Source organism: Lepisosteus platostomus, chromosome 22 (genome assembly GCF_059453375.1).
Source record: "Lepisosteus platostomus isolate fLepPlt1 chromosome 22, fLepPlt1.hap1, whole genome shotgun sequence".
Lineage (NCBI taxonomy): Eukaryota > Metazoa > Chordata > Actinopteri > Semionotiformes > Lepisosteidae > Lepisosteus > Lepisosteus platostomus.
The window spans coordinates 14,613,655-14,631,269 of record NC_142632.1 but is presented as its reverse complement, the minus strand read 5'-3'; the positions used below and the strand labels follow the sequence as shown (position 1 = coordinate 14,631,269).

Here is a 17,615-nt window from a genome sequence, read left to right as displayed (position 1 = left end):
AGTTTTATGCTCAGGTGATGTATTTGACCAGGGGTGAACAATGTTAAACACCAGTGTGTTGTAGGGTCCAGGCAGCTGTTGTCAAAATATTGATTGGCAGATTATTTATTATGGTTGATATAAATACCTGTGCTGAAGAAGACATATGTTTGTACAGTAGTCGGGGGGTGTCAGAATTGTGTCCAATGTGTTCTGACTGGTTATACAGTAGTACCCTTGAATGAAGGCAGCTGATAACACTAACAGTCACTGTGACAGAGCAACTGACTACTTGAGTAGCAATCTGGTCAGGCCCTTGTTTAATGATTTTGATTACTCTATATTGGCAGTAATATACATGCCTAGAAAGGGGCAGTATTATAATCCTTATAAAACACTTAACTCTTCAGCTACAGTATATTCAACTATTACAAATTGCTGACAGACTTTTTCTAAACTTTTATTGATCAGCATAAGATTTTGAACAAGTACAAACTTCCCCCTTGGGGAAAAGTCTGCAAAGGTCCTGAAAAGTTTTTTTTAATTGTAGTTTTAAAAATAGACATACTCTGAGTTCCAAAAGCATAACCATTAGCACTCTTTTTCACCTGAACACATTTCATTTTTAAAAATATATATACACAAGAGGCAGGTTACAATGCTCTCAGTGTTCTTGATAAAAATCTTGTGAAACACCTGTTCCATTTAAATATTTTTCTTCCTTGTTTGGAAGAAAAATATCAGTTGCCTTAATCAGTGAAACCGTAGTTGGCACAAAATGTATCTAAACCAGTTCACTGGTTAAATACGCAATGCTAACTGATCGAACTGAAAATCAGAGGCTAGAGGACTATAGTACAAGATCACTGATCATAAGTCCAATTTTGTTCACTGCTTATTTTAAACACTGATGTTTTTTTTAAAGCCCCAACTCACTGTTCTGTGACCTCATTAAATTTAAGAGAGAGGAAAAAATATCCCAGAAGCTAGTTTGTTCTACACAAAGCAAATGGGATGAGCTCTGCAGTGCTTGCTGAAAGAAGTAAAATGAATTGGGGAATAAAAATTGTTTGAGTCTGGTTTGCAGCTACTGCATTAGGCAGGTTGATGGAGGTTGCTGTTGAAAGTTAAGCAGAGCTGGGCTTAGACCAATTCAGAAAGGGGCAGATGTAGCAGCACTACAGCAAGTTGGAGGCTCAGTTATTAGATTTCTCATCTTGGGCAGATTCTGCACACTGTGGTCAAAAACAGAAGGGGTCTATCTCCTGTGTAATAACAATACCAATAGAAAAGGGGGAACTCGTGTTCCTCTTAACCAATATTGCAAAACGTCTTAGTGATTGAATTAAATAGAAACAGTTTTCAGCTATGGAAGGAAAAAAAAGTCTCCAGACTTGAGGCCTGACAGCGAAGGCCACCGTCTTCAGCCCGCAGTGCAGGCTACAGTGATTTCTGGAAGCGTTGTTGGAACCAGGGTAGGAATAAGGCACTATTCGTGAGTAAGGCTGAAAGGTCGGTCCACCGGTCCCCTGCTGTGGAACGAGCCAGGCCGAGGGTTGATGCCCTCACTCCTGTCACGCGCAGGGATATCTGCCCCAGGGGGGCAGGCGGCCCGTCTCGTTGGCCAGTCTCCAGTACCGCTCCCTCAGCAGGAAGGCCCCGGCTTTGGGCTGACGCTGACGGCTGAAGATCCCCTTCTTATTCCCAACCACGCGGGTGATGGCTGCAAGGTTGAGGGAACATCTATTACTGTAGCCGACGAACGGCGTCCAGAACAGTAAGGCACTGCTGGGCGCCTCCCTCCCTCTTAAAGGGGAACTGCACCAGTGTTTTTCTACTGCGGGGTCAGAAAGAATCAGCAGTGGTGAGTGCAGTTCAGTTTCAGGAATGCTCAGCTCCGTAGTGTCGTCATTGTGATTTAGGATGAGGCAACCAGACTTCCACTGATGGGAAGCAGCCCTTTTACACTATAAATAAGCAGGCTTGTGAATACGTCTCTTTTAATCCACTAGAACTACTGTTCTCGACCTCAGAGCAGTTTTGCCCAGGAATACTACTTGTTAGTTCTGAGTGCAGATCATGTTGGAATATTCCTGCGGTGAAATGGCTGCTGTACGATCTGTACTTATCCGCTCATACGGTACATCCCATTACACTAGCCCTTGGAGACGACTCGCGAGCAGGAAGGGCCACATCACATCGCAGTTCTCGCAAGCTCTTGCTCTTGGCCTTGGTTTGCAACAACACCGACAACCATACAGTACTTTTCGCGAAGTTCACGATTTGTGCCCAATTCAAAATTTGTCATTTTTTTTGTATGCCAGCAATAAATCTGTTACTGAGATTTAATAACCGTTCTGAGAATTTTGGACTGCAGTTCCCCTTTAAAAGAACGTGCAAGAGAGCCCATGACAAAGCCAAACTATTGCACAATTGGGCATAATAGGAAGTGATAATTCCTCCCCTTACTTACTCACTATACTGAAACAACGGATGACTTGAGATAGTTTTCATACAAAAATCAAGTGTTTGTTGTCGCTATGGCAGCCTCACTGGGCAGGAGTGTGTGTCTCACAGTGTCAGCAGGGATCCCTCCCAAGCACAGAGGGTAATTATTAACTTTCCGTCATGCCATATGTGTTTGGCCAAAAAACAAATGTCTGACATATAGACTTAAAACAAAAGATTCCTTGCTTTGCCCGAACACAAACTCCTTTCAAATCCCACGCTAGTTGGAATAAAATATTACAAAATATGGCGGAAGCAGCAGCAAGTTCTGAACACCTGTGCTGAACAGCTCGGCCTTCCGAGCTTTAGAAATACTTCTGAAAATAAAACTAACATTTTTGTATTTCTGAAACAGTTCAGAAAATGAAAACTGACCTCTTTCACAGGCCATCTTAGAAGAGCACTGGTCTAGCTGTAGTCTCTAGTGGATTTCCATATTCTACACTTACTAAATGTAAACATAAGCTAAGTTTGAGTTACAGTATCAGTGGAGCAGTTACTTGCATATCTCTTCTTAGCTGTTAACTAAGGGTATTTGTTTGGTCAGCTGGCAACCTAACAAAAAACTGAATAAGGGCTGATTTGATAGATCCTCAGGTACATGGGAGTTTTAATTCTGGTAAGTGTAGTTCAGGTTGTACTAAGTTAAATAACTTACATTCAGCACATATGAATGAATAGTAATAACAAGAGTGACCACAGAATTCTATTCTTGGGGAGACGGATAATAACTGAAAAGACTTCCATTCCTAATTCAGACTTTTCAGGTTCCAGGTTACGGAATAGATGGTTAAAATGACTCTTACTCTGTGCTGTCATGAAGTCGGCGAAGTTCCAGATGAGTTCACCAATGACATACTCCTTCCTCTTCTGGTCAAACACTGCGTGATAGTTCTGGAGTACAGTCTTCTGGTACTCCTCGGTGAACATCATCGGAGGATCCTACAAACACACGTGGAATGCCTTTGGAATTGGCTGGGTCAGCAGGATGCCGTCACTGCTACAGACGGACTGGTGATTACATTTTTTCATTGCACATTTCACATGCAGAATAGTGACATTAAAAGGTGGCATCTCAGCAATTGAATATTCTAAACCAAGTTTATAACCTACGAGAACCAGACTCGCTCAGATCATAGGCCGGGCTTTGTAACCCAGATATTGCTAGCTTGAGATTTGCTCATGTCACTACAAGACTGACTGTGATTCTCCAAGAGACTGGCCGTTAGTCAAGTGTTCAGCTCATTCTGTGCAACAGACGTTCTTGAGACTTGCTGACAGCCAGCAAGATCTGCGAGAGATGCACCCCCTCTCATGTCTCACAGCAGATGACATGATATGTAGCTCTGCGGGCAGGTTTATCGGAGGAGAACAAAGTATAATGTGGTTTACTTAAACTTAATAGATTAAGGTGGCTCAGACCCTTGGAGTCACAACTCTAAATGCCCATTGAATTTACTGTTTGTATGGTATACATATCCAGAAAGATCTTTCCCATTTGGCTCCTATGCTTTTCCTATAGCACTGTGTTGAGTGAACCCCTTACCAAAAGTGCTCTGCTGCATGAGTGTTTTAATGAAGGATGTCTCTGTACTCACAGTGTGTAATCCAGGAACAACGTCTGCCCCGTATTCACTCTGAATGATGGGCTTCTCATACATGCGGTACCAGTTCTCAAACTGGGTGTTCAACTGGATCTGAATGACCTCCGGGTGCCCAGGGTCGTGGTACCACGAGAAATAGCTGTTCACGCAAATCACATCCACATATGGGGCCTTTCGAGGGAAACGCAGATTAGTTTGCCTACAGCACTCCGGTCATGATGCAGAGAGGAATCACACAGCGTCCATTCTTGATCTCCAAGCTTTTACTCTCATCTTCAGCAGGAGAATCAAGAGTTTTCTATAGCTTCTGAATACAGAACGAAATGCCTCTTTCATCTGATAACTATACAGGCTTTTTGAACAGCATTTTTAAGGAAAAAGCAACAAGGGACAAGGCCTTGGCAAATGTGTAGTGAATTAAAGAATACATGTGTATTAAACACTAAAAAGAAACGATATAAACCACTCACTTTTGTGAAAATCAATTTACAGTGACCTTCCATTAAAGTCTTCTATTAACTGCAAACCTCCAAAAGAAACATTAATCTCGATTACAGTTGTTAACCAGATTTTGATTTATGTCAAATGTCTTTGTGTTAAGTACAAATAAGATAATGAGGAACAGTGATGGATTCTCAAACAGTTTAAACTGTGGTTGAACAGGTTTCAAATAGTGTTTAGAAGGCAGTACAGTACCAGATGCCTTTGAACCCGAGTCACCACATATGTGATTTTGCTTCAGATTTTGAAACGTGCTACAATCAAGCACAATGATACTGACCCCCTTATCTCTGGCAAAATTGCTGTCCGAAACAAAGGTGACAGGCCGAGACCGATCCAGGGATCTGGTGTGTTCTATCACTGACCTGCAGAGACATTTCATGACAAAAGAAAATTACTTTTGTGCTGGAGTTGTCAAATATGAGTTCGGTTTCAGAGGTATTCAGACATCTGAAGGTCAGAAAGGCATTCTATATTTGTTCCTAGGGTTTGTCTCTTTCTGTGGTTCTTTTGTTTGATATCTTTAAACTCCCCTTCAGCACATTTTTCCCTTACAATGACGCTTTCCTAGGACTCCTCAAACGGCATTCCAGCAACCGAAGCTGGTGACTGGCTCTGCGTACAACACAAACGCCCACACCCAGCTACTACACCCTGCGTGGAACTATGTCCTCACAAAGCAAATGCCCAAAATGACATTCCATCATAAAACTCGCCCTCTTAAGTCTACAAACACTTTGAGATTTGTAGGGAAGCCCTAGACTGGAATCCTCAAGGATCCCACAGGAGAGGCAGACCCAGAGGGACCTGGCGCCACAGCCTGAACAGCGACATGATGGCTGCCGATAAACAGCTTACTTGGCAACAAGTCAAGGCCATGGCTGGGAACCGGCCGAGGTGGAAATCTCTATTATTGGCACTATGCGTCTATGAGACAGTGCTATAGCACCCTGACTGACTGACTTGACTAGTCAATTTTTTAACAAGAAGAGGTTAAGTCTGCACTGAAATATATAAAGAACAACGATATCGGTCCACATGTATACAGCTACTCCTCTTGCTTGCTGTAATTTCTGACTACACAGCTCCTCCTGGTTGATGATGAACAGCCGCAGGTGGCAATGACACGGCCTCATACAACTCCCACAATGAACATTTTTCCCTCTGCAGAGGTCCATCCAAGTTCTTCAATTTAACACCTGAATGAGGGCAGTTCTGAAACTCGGATTTAGTACCGTGCTCATACCTGCTACAAATCCCACCTGATCATTTAAGATCAGAAAGCGAATTAACAAATGTGCTCTGAACAGAAAACAGAAATCAACTGGCCTGTGATTGAGAACGCTGCTGTCTCTTCTGCTCCAGCCGAGAGAGTGCTCCTCCACTCTCCACTGCTGCAGGCTATGGGTCTGCTCCTGAGCTCTTTAAAGGTTTAAAACATTCTCATGTACCGCTATCAGCCTTACTTGAAATAGAAACCTGCAGGGGGCATCTCGGAGGCGGGCTCGTTGGCGACAGACCACATCACCACGGAGGGGTGGTTCTTGTCCCTCCTCACCAGCTCCTCCATCACAACCAGGTGGTGCGCCAGGGACTCGTTCCCAAAACTGCGGCTAAGAGAAAGCAGACGTCAGCCGGGACAGCTGTTGGCAGCCTGACGCCTGTTCTGAGCAGATTTAAATCATGTGCAAATGCACACATACCAGTAAGGGGTTTCGTTAATTCCCAGAAACCAGAGAGCTACATTCGGAGAAGCTCACTGATTCACGGACAGTTGGGCACTGAGCTACGACAGTCAAGCATGTGCATGTCAACAACAGCTTCATGTCATGGTAGAAGTGGTGGCTCGGTCTTAAATTTCTATCATCCAGGTGGATGCTGCACATTGGTGGTGGTTGAGGGAGTCCCCATTACCTGTGAAGCGCTTTGAGTGGAGTGTCCAGAAAAGGGCTATATAAGTGTAAGCTATTATTATTATTATTATTATAATACAGGGGCTTTTCCTGTGAACTTAACATTGACCTGTTATGTAGCTATAATATCATGTTATATATACAGTGCTTTTCATCCCAAAGGATCCCAAAGTTTTACGTGGGGACCCACCTAATAACACAACCAAAATGTAACACCCTCCTGGGTGACACATCATAGCCAGTTTTTGCCAGCAGCCTCTCTTCACAGAAGGTCAGATGAAGAAATGAGAAACTGCTTCCCAAGCTGAATTTATGGAACTCTTCAGGAAGGCAATACACAAGCAGTCTGGAGTTTAGCCAGGATATTCACCTCTAGCTTTTGGAATGGTGACATGGGATTGTTCATGTCCAAGCAGCAAGAACCTCAGTTTCACACGATGTTTTGTTGCTGAAGAAAGAGGGAAGCCTACTGGTTCAGCAACTTAAAGCAGTAGCCTGCTTTTCCTTAGGAGATCTCCCATCCCAGCACCAAACAGGCCCAGCCTTGCCTAACTTCCCAGGTCTGACAAAATCAGACAAGAATGACAGGATCTAAAGTCTCCAGAGTTAAGCCCCTGCAAACAGCAGCTATGGCACACAATCCAGAGCGAATACAAATGCCCCTTGGCAGAGCCTTACATGTCCTTGATGCCCACGCCGGGGCATTCGTCGATGACCACGATGCCGTGGCGGTCACACAGCTCCAGGATCTCCTCGGCGTACGGGTAATGGCTGGTGCGGAACGAGTTGGCGCCGAGCCACTTCAGAAGATTAAAGTCCTTGATGATCAGGGGCCAGTCCAGCCCCTTCCCTCTGATCTGTTCCAGGGGAAAAAAACACAGCATGCACCGACCTTTCTCTCATTTTTAAAGAACATTTTTGCCCTGAATGGTATACGTACTAAAACTAATATTACTTACAACATGTATATAGGGATGCAATAATTCCTTTAGACTTGAAATTCTGAATTATTAGCACATTTAATCCGTCTTAAGTGATTTTTTTAACAGGGAAAATGTTATACCCTACTTAATGGGCAATCAGAAGAGAAAAAGTGACTGCTGGAGTTTTGATCAACAAATGAGAAGACTAAGTATGAAGTACTGTATTAATTTCTTACTCAGTTCAGAGCAGCTCTTCACTGCCACCTACTGGTGCTGAAACTTACATCCGAATCCTCATGCTTGTTCACCCCATGGAAGTAGAAAGGCTTATTGTTGATGAGGAACTGTGTCTTTGTGACCTGCACAGTGCGGATCCCAACGGGCAGTGTGTAATAATCCTCATACTGTGAGCCGCCAGATTTGGCACTCATGTGCACCTGCAAAACAGCAAAGCATCAACTGCAGGCTTGTTCAGTCACGAAGACTACAGACAACACCCAGATCATGCAGTAACAACGAACAGTTTTTGTAGCAGGCAGAAGCTGTCAGTGCATGCACCTGCAACCAAAAGATAGCCATAAAATGAGGAGTGAGGTAAATAGACATTTTACATTTTTGCAAGTTAGCTCAGTGAATGCAGTTCAAGACAAAACTCAATCGGACACGTACCTCCAGAGAATATAGATACCCGGGGTTTTCATGCATCAGATAGGGCCACCAAAGGTTCACATCTGCCACTTTGAGTGTCCCAGAGGTGCCACTGGCTGTGGCGACACTCCGACGGTCCTTATCAGACAAGTTTACCGTCACCGTCACATCCTGGCTGCCCTGGATGGACACCTGGTAGCTTACTAGCCCTGAAACCGAGACCCAACAACAGCAGTTTTCACACCTGCCATTAGACAGCACTTTGTTAGCAAGCGGTTGTTTTAAGGACCTGCTGAGATCACTTGGATGCACCTGTTAATTTTATCACACATGGTCATTTTCTATCGGTCTTCTCTACATTGTCTGTTGCCGTTTCTTTCCGGCATTCATTGGGCATTCCAGCCCTGAAAAGCAACATTCCCAAACTGTGAAATGACACTAGGGGCACATGCAACATCCTTTCAAGAATTTTCTTCAAAGTCAATGGTTTGTTTGCTTCAAACCACAATACCATATCAGCACTGCCAATCACAAGACATTGAATTGGGTAATCAAACCTAACTATAGCTCTGAAAGGCAACCACTTTCAATGTCTTCACTTAAACAGACCCAACAGACTGGTGGATGTGTGCGTCACCACATACCTGTGTTATCCTGAAAGCTGGTCTGCACTGTGATGTCATCGATGTGTGCCAGAGGTGTTGTGTATAGAAGGACAGGGCGGTGAATTCCAGCATAGTTAAAGAAGTCAAAGTTCGTGTTCTGCACAAAGTAGCCAGCTGGGTACCTGTTCAATCACACCAAACAAGACAGTAGGTCCCTAAAGGTGCCTCAGATGCCAGTTTCCACAAGTACAGTATACCAGAAAATTCTCATCCTGAAAAAAAAGGCTAATAAGTATTGGGAGGGCCAGTTCTTCCACACTGTTAATAACAAAATATGTGAAGGTGGCACAGTGCACCTTATCCATCCATCTTCTCACTGCTTTATCCAATTCAGGGTCGTGCGGGAGAGGGAGCCTATTCCAGCAAGCAACAGGCACAAGGCAGGATACACCCGGGGCGAGAAACCAGTCCATCGCAGGGCAGACGGATACTAACACAGTCATGCACACAGTCACACCATTAACCTACCAGTATGTCTTTAGACTGTGGGAGGTAACCAGAGCATGCAAACACAGAGAGAACATACAAACTCCATGCAGACAGCATGCCAGGTATTAAACTCAGGGCTCCAGCACTGTGAGGCAGTGATGCTAGGCACTGCACCACCATACCTCCCTGAATGAGACTTCAGTGGAATTTCGTGGTAGAGATAGTGGATTACCTGTACAGAACATGCTAATGCTAAGATGCGGTGAAAGACTGTGGCGGAGGTTCTCAAGTGAATGCTGACCTAGGTGCTCCTACAAATCATACAGGCTTGTAAGCGCTCACCTTGTGGGATCGTTCATGTACTGGATGGTCCCGGGCGGCAGCGTGCGCAGGGTCAGGGTGTTGTTGACTGCGATGGTGATCCGGCAGAGCTGCGCGGGATCCTTTCGGATCAGATCGCTGATGTCGGCTTCGAAGGGGAGGTGGCCTCCCTCATGTTGGGTCACCTCGACTCCGTTAACCCACTGAAAAGGAACCGACAGTAACGCCAACTTCGAGGAGCCATTAATGACACTTTTCACCTGCCCAAGTGTCTTCCTCCTTGTCGATCATTCTGCCACTGAGGATTACCAAACCACGCTGGTCCTGTTTATGGGACGTGGCTTTGCAAGGCGAGATTATACACGCCAAGACCTTCAAACACAACCAAAATACAACCCCAATTTCACTGTCTCCAGAAAAGTGAAGCAGGAAAGGCTCCAGATCCACCAAGCCTGCAACATGATGCCACCACATGCCTACCTATAGCGCAGAACAGAAACAAGCCAATGGGCACACAAGCATGTCACCTCCTGCCGCTCGTTACTTTGTGAGCTAGGAGGATTCACACACCTCTCCTGCCTGCACACGAATAGGGTTCATGTTAACAAATAGTTTCAGCTATTTATGCATGTTTTGTATTTTAGTGTTCGATTTCTTTTCAACAGCAGCTTGTTTTCACATCTGGCAGATATGAGAAGCTGGTCCACTCTTTACACTGCCTGGACAAACATCAGAAATGAATGGCATGCAGCTCTTGTGCTACACATCGGAGTGCTCGTTTCCTGAAACGGGAAGAGAACAACAGCACTCCTTCCTGCTGTGCGAACAGTGTCCACTGCAGGACTTGCTCAACAAGTAAACTGTGTTTTTTTTCTTTTTTTTTTGCAATGCCAACGTCCTGCTGATCTTGCGATATCTGTAAGCTCTTGCAAGGCTGAGATAAGGGGTATTGCAAAGCCGGTCCGGTGCGCTTGTTCCTCTCCGCACGCCGCCCCTCGAAGTGTTGTAGGGCTGGAGGGCTGGAAGGGAGGAGGGCTACTCACCACGACAGAGAAGTAATGAGCGCTGCCCACGCGCAACACCACCCGCTGCCCCCTGTCCGCCAGCCATCGTCCCGGGATCCACGCCTCCCTCTCATACCACACCCAGCCGATGAAGTCCCTCAGCCGCGGGTCCTGAGACATGTCGTTGAAGCTCGCTGGGACGGGCATGTCGCTCACGGGGCCTGTCTACACCACACAGATAGAGATACAGTGCCAGCAGGTAGATGAATGAAGATTGACGGGGGGGGGGCGTTTATTTCCACAGAAAATAATAGAACGGCTGAGCAAACCCTGCTATGCTCCCAAAACTTTGGCCCAATAAGTCAAAAGCACAAAGAAGACAAGCTAGGCTGAGGCTGGAGGGTCTCCTCTCTGTTTCCTTGTCGTGGGCTTTTTCAAGACAGCTTTGTGTAATTAGTGAAACCATCTTGCACTATAAATACGCATTTATAATTTATCATTTATAATACTGCTAGTTGTATTATGTTTCCTCCCCTATGGCATTTATAGCTGTTCTGACAGACGTAGGAATTATGGGATCTGATTTATTTTGAGGCTGAATGTCTAATCTATGAGTATTTCTTACACTGTGGGAGGAAATGTGTCACTGTCTCTGCTGCCAATCGAGAGTACCGTATTTAACAGAGCTTCTCTTTCCTCCTTACCTGCAGCAGTGCATGGTGTGAGATAGACATGCCAGTACAGCGTCTAAGAGTTTAATTTCCAGTACATGACTGACTACTGCTACAGCATGCAGAAAGGTTGTTAATAGCACAGAAACTGGAATATACTGGGTTTAGGTTGGGAATAGATCTCATTTTTAAACAGAAACATTTTTCTTCAGTGCACAGTGCGTGTTCATAATGGATACGATACTATACTATTTTTGCATTGTATCATTTAATCTTACTCGCAATCCCTTCCTATAATATTCCATACTCTTGGCAACAAGCCACTGTAATAACACTTATGATGGGAGCCAGATTTTCATGGGAAAATCCCGCATTGGAGTTAATCCTCATGTAATTAGTACAAAGCATGTGACTAGCCGTCGCTTTGTACAATACGTCACGATTTACTGACGTACAAAAGTGAAGAAACAACTCGATTCACCGCTTGATTAAAAGCGTCCTAACCAAGTCAACATTTATGGCAGAATAAAAACCAATCAAGTAAGTATACCCTTGCAATAGGCATGCACAGGCATAATGTGGCTGCACTTTCTCGCCAACATGCTTTCATGAATTGCGATGACACGAGACCTTTGTCGAATCAAAATAAAGTTCGTAGTCAGCAGCAAAGGCCACAACTTTTCCGCAGGCTCTCTCGCTTCCTAAAATGTACCTCTTCAAGGCGCCGTTTGAACCACTGCTCCTCAAAACCCGCGTTCCTGCTGTCGGAGAAATCGGCTCTGAATTTCCACACTCCGTTCACTTCCTTGACCTCCCGGGACGGCGATTCCTTGGGGAAGAGCATCCCCCCTGCGACAGCAGAACAGAGCCTCCATGCCGAGAACATTAAGAGCGCAGGGACGAGTACAACCTTCATCTTCTCCTCCTCCTCCTGCACGACAGCATCTCCCAGACCAGACTCGCTACCAGCGGCTCGGGGTGTCACCTGACCGCCCGATCACGTGAGGGGCAGGCGTGAGGAAATGCCGTCTTCCTCCGACAGCGGACCGAGCGACTTCTTTGCGAGTTAGGGAGTCCTGGGCGGATGTTCAGACTCATCCTGTTTCCGACCTTCACTTGTTTGCGCTTGTTTGTCCAGCTGTGCAGCCCCGTGCTGCGCAAGTAACAAAGTTCATGTTCGTGTTATCATGTTGCGACAGAAGTATCAGTCCTGTGCCTTAGCCGTGCACTAGGTGGCGACAGAGATCACTGCATAGAAAAGAGTGCGCGCTGGTCATTCACATACTATATGATATTATTTTGGCACTCCACAGATTGAATTTTCATGCTTTTTTTTCCCCAGCATGCTCCACTTAATAAAAAGAAGGTTTGGTTATATTCTAATAATTGTATTTTGTTATGTTTAACGCAGACGCTAGTCGAAAACAAGAATGTATTGCAATTTCAATGTGAAAGCAGAATCCGTCATCTCATCCTCTGTGGCCTCACGCGGTCGCAGCTGTGAGGAAACCAGCTGTTTTCCAGACTCCAGGTTTGCACCGAATATATCAGGTCAGTTCACCTTTTTTTCCCACGCACACCCCCACTTAAAAAAAAGGGAGACAAAAATTATTATACATGCCTTATAATACTGCAATCACTTTGTGTGGCAAAGGTAGCATGGATATTAGTTATCACCTGTCCTGTGTCCTGGCCAAATTTCCAATTGGCCCTTACTAATCATGGCCTCCTAATAATCCCCCTCTATGAATTGGCTACATTACTCTGCTCTCCTCCCCACTGAGAGCTGATGTGTGGTGAGCGTTCTGGCGCACTATGGCTGCCGTCGCATCATCCAGGTGGGGCTGCACACTGGTGGTGGTGGAGGGGATCCCCATTATCTGTAAAGCGCTTTGAGTGGAGTGTCCAGAAAAGCGCTATATAAGTGTAAGCAATTATTATTATTAATTATTAATTAGAGCTTCATTGTTCTGTCCACTGCCAAGTGTTAAAGGAGATTGTTCTTTGGTGCCGGTTTGACTGGGAAACGTGGAAAGGAAACCGTGTAACAAGAAGTTCTAGTTGTAGTCCGGAAGGTGGAGCTCTTTCCTGTTAAATACAATTTCCAAGCGAACGCCTTGATGAAGCCGAGTCACCACAACTTAAAATTAATGTTTTGCAAACATTTGGGTATTGAACCCTGTATCAAGGCTATCCCAAGCATAACTTAGAAATTTTACCAAACGGATCTCTGTTAAAGGTATAAGAATCTTGAACGAAAAAGTATCAACATTCTGAGTACGCATTTATGAAGTATTTTACATTCTTTCACATGTCTTATAAAGTTTATTTTCTTCCGGTTGTTTCTGATAATACTTCGAAGTGCTTCGTGAAAATGAGTGCATTCATTGCCCTTTCTTACAGATGCTTTAATGAACAGAATATTGGGGTTTCCAGTTATTTTAATTAACCTTTCCATTTTCAAAGCTTTTACTGGTGAAGTCAGGGCCTTCAAAACAGACATGCAAGTCTGGATTTTCAGTTTATTCACCCCCAGTAAAGTTACTCATTTAGGCTAGTAAAGAGTTAACAAAACACTTTGTTTTACAGCCCGTACTGTCCTTCTGTCCTGGTCTATTGAGTTTTTAACATTTGACAAATTAGGCGTTCTGTTCTCTTTGATTAATCAATTTGTAAAAGCGTGAACACGTGTTCTTTAAAATGCTGATTTCTGTGTTATTTTACTCCTTCTTTATTTATGACCTTTTCGAATACTGTTCTTTTTCTTTCTAATGGTTTATACTTAGTACCTTATCTATGAATTGACTTTACTTCATAAAGTGTTTAAATTAAAGTCTGTTGCCCGTTAATTATTAAGATTGCAATGCTATTTTAAACCGAATGTGGAGATAAGAACTCCGTTGAGCTTTATAGCGTGCAGAGATTTGCCTTGATCTTTGGTGCTCTGGAGTGCAGACTGTTTGAACTCATTTAAAACCTGTTGAAACGCAGGCTCGGGTTTCAATATTTTGTAATAGGAGGTAATAGCGATAGTATTCCAGAGACAATTGAATGCATAAGACTTGGCAATACATCCAATAAGTTCAAGGTTAACTTGGCTATTCTAAATTCAAGGTATTTATCTAAAATGATTAACACCCATGGCATTTATATGAAGGGTAATGTTAGGGAAATTCAGGGAAATTTACTGACTTTATTTTTCTGTTAAGTGGTTGTTAATTCAGGGCAACATGGTGGCACAGTGGCACAGTTGTTAGCATTGCTGAGACCCCGGGTTCAATTCTCGGGGTGCTGTCTGTGTGGAGTTTATATGTTCTCCACATGTTCGTGTGGGTTTCCTCTGCATACTCTGGGTTCCCCCCACAGTCCCAAGGCATACTGGTAGGACTGGTAGGTTAATTGGCTTCTGGATAAATTTCCCCTGGTGTGAGTGTGCGTGTGTTTGTGTCTGCTTGAGTATCCTGCCCAGGGTGCACCCTGCCTTGCGCCTGTTGCTTGCTGGGATAGGCTCCAGCTCCCCCGCAACCCTGTATTGGATGAAACAGAAAATGGATTGATGGAACAGTGGGGGCTATCATTACAATCACTCCAAACATTTCAGCTGCTATGTAATAAAATCAGACTCTTTGGAAATCTGTCAATTAAAAAGTGAACCTGCTAGAGAGAAGCTCTGTAAACCAGGGGCCGAGATGTGACAAAAAACGTTCAACACAACAGGTGACACAGGTGAAGGTAAGGCAGTCTTACTTGGCAGGATCTTGCGATAATACTTTACTGGAAAAGTGCTTTCACATTCATGCTGTTCACCTTGGCTCTGTCCATTGATAATTCTATATATCCCCTTGGTGAGATTTTGTTTCTTTACGTACAGTTATTAACTTTTATCAAAATCGTATGTCTATTTGACTCGATTATGGAACTCAAAACGTAGCATGAAGAGGAGGAAGAGAAAGCTACTGATCATGGTTCTGACACAGTAACGGTTATATTGAAAATGCAGCTATACCATTCCTGAGTGCCTTCCTTACAGCACAGGATTTAGATTAGGATCAGTACAGATTGTAGGGCAATCAGGTGTTGCATTATCAGTGCTCATTGCCCTTGACTGGGCTAAAGCAGGAAGCAGTTTCATATTTGACACAAATATGAACGACACTCATAAACAGGAACCCTTTTAAAATTTAAATACAAAGCCAGAAACCTGGAATAATATTGCACTCTTAAAAAAATCTAACTGTTAGATACTTGCTTGACTATATATTAATTCATTTCAGGATTTCCGTATTAGAAAGTCATCCAAAGTTTGTTGGTAAAATAACTAGTACTTGCAGAGTTTTGGGTGTGTCCAGTACTGTTCAGAGCCACCCATTACTGCCTTTAAGTAAACAGATGGACATTTCCATACATAAACCATATTATGGATCCAGTTCCCAGGGTGCTATCTGTGTGGAGTTTGTATGTTCTCCCTGTGTTTACAAGGGTTTCCTCCATGTGCTCCAGTTTCCCCCCAGAGTCCAAAGACATGCTGGCAGTTTAATTGGCTTCTTGGAATTGGCCCTGGTGTGAGTGTGTGTGTCTGTGTGTGTGATCTGGCATGGACTGGCATCACAACTAGGGTGTGCCTTGTGCCCACTGCCTTGTTAGGCCCTCACTCCCTCTACAACCCAGAGGATCATTAGAGAATAGATGGAAGGAAAAATGGGAGCTCTCATCAGAATCAAATTGAACTGTTCATCGGTTGGCTATAATATTATCATTACTGTACTGTACAGTCTTTTCTGATTCTTCACTTTCTCCTCAAGGTTAAACATCCTGTAGAAGGTCACTTATAAATAGGTATTCAAATTTGTCATCTTCACTCAAACTGAAGAGACACTGATAAACCTGGCAGCGTGGTGGGACAATTGTCAACCCTCTGTGCTCTGATAAAGGTAAACGCCTCTAGCAACCATGTCATTGATCTGCTGACGCAAGCAGCTGCTGGTAATTCAGTATTCAGAGCTAAAGAAAAAGAGGTTTTTCTCATATCTTCCTTGTTCCCCTGAGATAATGTGACTGCTTAAATTATTAATGTCACTCACACTGAATAATGTATAGCAAGTGATCAAAGAACTACAGTCTGATCAATGCCTTGTAGGGTCCCAACCCCCACCGTCCAGTCTTTCATCTGCAATCTTGCACCAAATCATTTGGGATGCGTTACAGAAATAGGCATAAGCACTGTTTTTTTTTTCTTTTTTTGTGTCCTCATTGAAAGAATTCTGATGCATCACAATGATCGTGATCCACTCACTTCAGTACGATCTTCTTGAATTGGGTAATGGGGTGCAAAGGAGCTCTCAAGCATTCTCTTTACGAAGAATACGTTTCCATCAATCTGTATTTGCGGCCAACACTCCAAGAACAAAAGGTTCACTTGTTCAGCCTGGGAGCCTAATGTCAGCCACACCACATAGCTGTCAGGAGTAGGTTCCCTGAGAAACAGGGCCTTTTATCAGGTTGAGCCTGCTTCAATAGAATAGAATGCTTGAAAGTCACAAGAGGTGTGTATGTGCTGCATTACTGCAAGCTGTGAACACATCTCACGCGCTCTCGGAAACCTCCCCTACTTCAAAAAGCACTAGCAGATACAGATCTGCATCTTTGACGGAATGGAGTTGTATCCTTTCTGCTGAGCAACTATTATATGAACAATGAATGGAGTTTTGAAAGGAGCTGTTGAAAAATGCCGTGCTCCTTCAGTGGTGTGTGTGTGTGTGATGCTAGAGCTTAATCAGAGACGGGGTTCACATGTCCTGAAGGAAATTTGCTTTTTTTCTTTTTTTCCACCACACTTCACGGCCAGGTAGTTTCAGCGATCCAGAGGAAAACCCAAATCCATAAAAACTCCACTGATGAGCACATGAGAGACTGCTTGCAGAGCACACCTTGCTGTTAATCTCTACCATCAGTAAATCACAAAGAAGGCATGACTATTAAATGCAACACAGTACAGTGCAGTGTGTGGTAAACAGACCAGGGCAGGACAGTAAATGATTATGAGAAAAGAAGATTAGTTTTATAACTGGTATCACGATGTTGTAAATCATAAGCTTCTTCTCTGTTGGTTATCACTCTGGGAGTGGTGTGGGATGCCATAAAAATGATGACCAGGCAAGACAATCATATCTGACAGCAGTCCCTCTTTACTCCCTACAAGCTCAGGATCTGTCTGTCTGTGTAAATTCAAATTACTGTACCAGAGGGGACGCTTTGCAGATGGACATTTCTCATCCATCCCAGGTGCTTACTGTGTACTTCCTGGTATAAAAAAGTAACTCTGGGGTACGCAGCAAGTACGCTTCGAAATGCCCATTATCTGCAGAGCAGGGTTGAGCCACACCTCAAAACCACCCCAGTATCTTTGACTAAAAAAGAGGCAGAGAGGTCAATAGGCTTCAGAAAGTGAA

At 44.0% G+C, this 17,615-nt stretch overlaps 1 protein-coding gene and 1 long non-coding RNA gene across 4 annotated transcripts in view; one reads left to right on the top strand and one right to left on the bottom strand.

Moving 5' to 3' along the window:
- Nucleotides 1-423: 423 nt before the first annotated feature.
- On the bottom strand, nt 424-12,270 carry gusb (glucuronidase, beta). Its single transcript, XM_088615926.1, has 12 exons — nt 11,879-12,270; nt 10,535-10,720; nt 9,513-9,694; nt 8,721-8,863; nt 8,098-8,285; nt 7,713-7,865; nt 7,184-7,362; nt 6,059-6,205; nt 4,873-4,957; nt 4,086-4,262; nt 3,294-3,429; nt 424-1,702 (listed from the first exon to the last, which is right to left on the bottom strand). The coding sequence occupies exons 1-12, from the start codon at nt 12,080-12,082 to the stop codon at nt 1,554-1,556; spliced, it is 1,929 nt and encodes a 642-aa protein (XP_088472052.1). The 5' UTR covers nt 12,083-12,270; the 3' UTR covers nt 424-1,553.
- The window catches only part of LOC148643591 (uncharacterized), a 30,879-nt gene continuing 24,869 nt past the window's right edge, over nt 11,606-17,615 (top strand). For all 3 annotated transcript variants that reach the window (XR_015929024.1, XR_015929025.1, XR_015929026.1), the window contains exons 1-2: nt 11,606-11,706; nt 12,578-12,717. This is a non-coding gene — a long non-coding RNA (uncharacterized LOC148643591). The remainder of the gene's footprint in view (nt 11,707-12,577; nt 12,718-17,615) is intronic.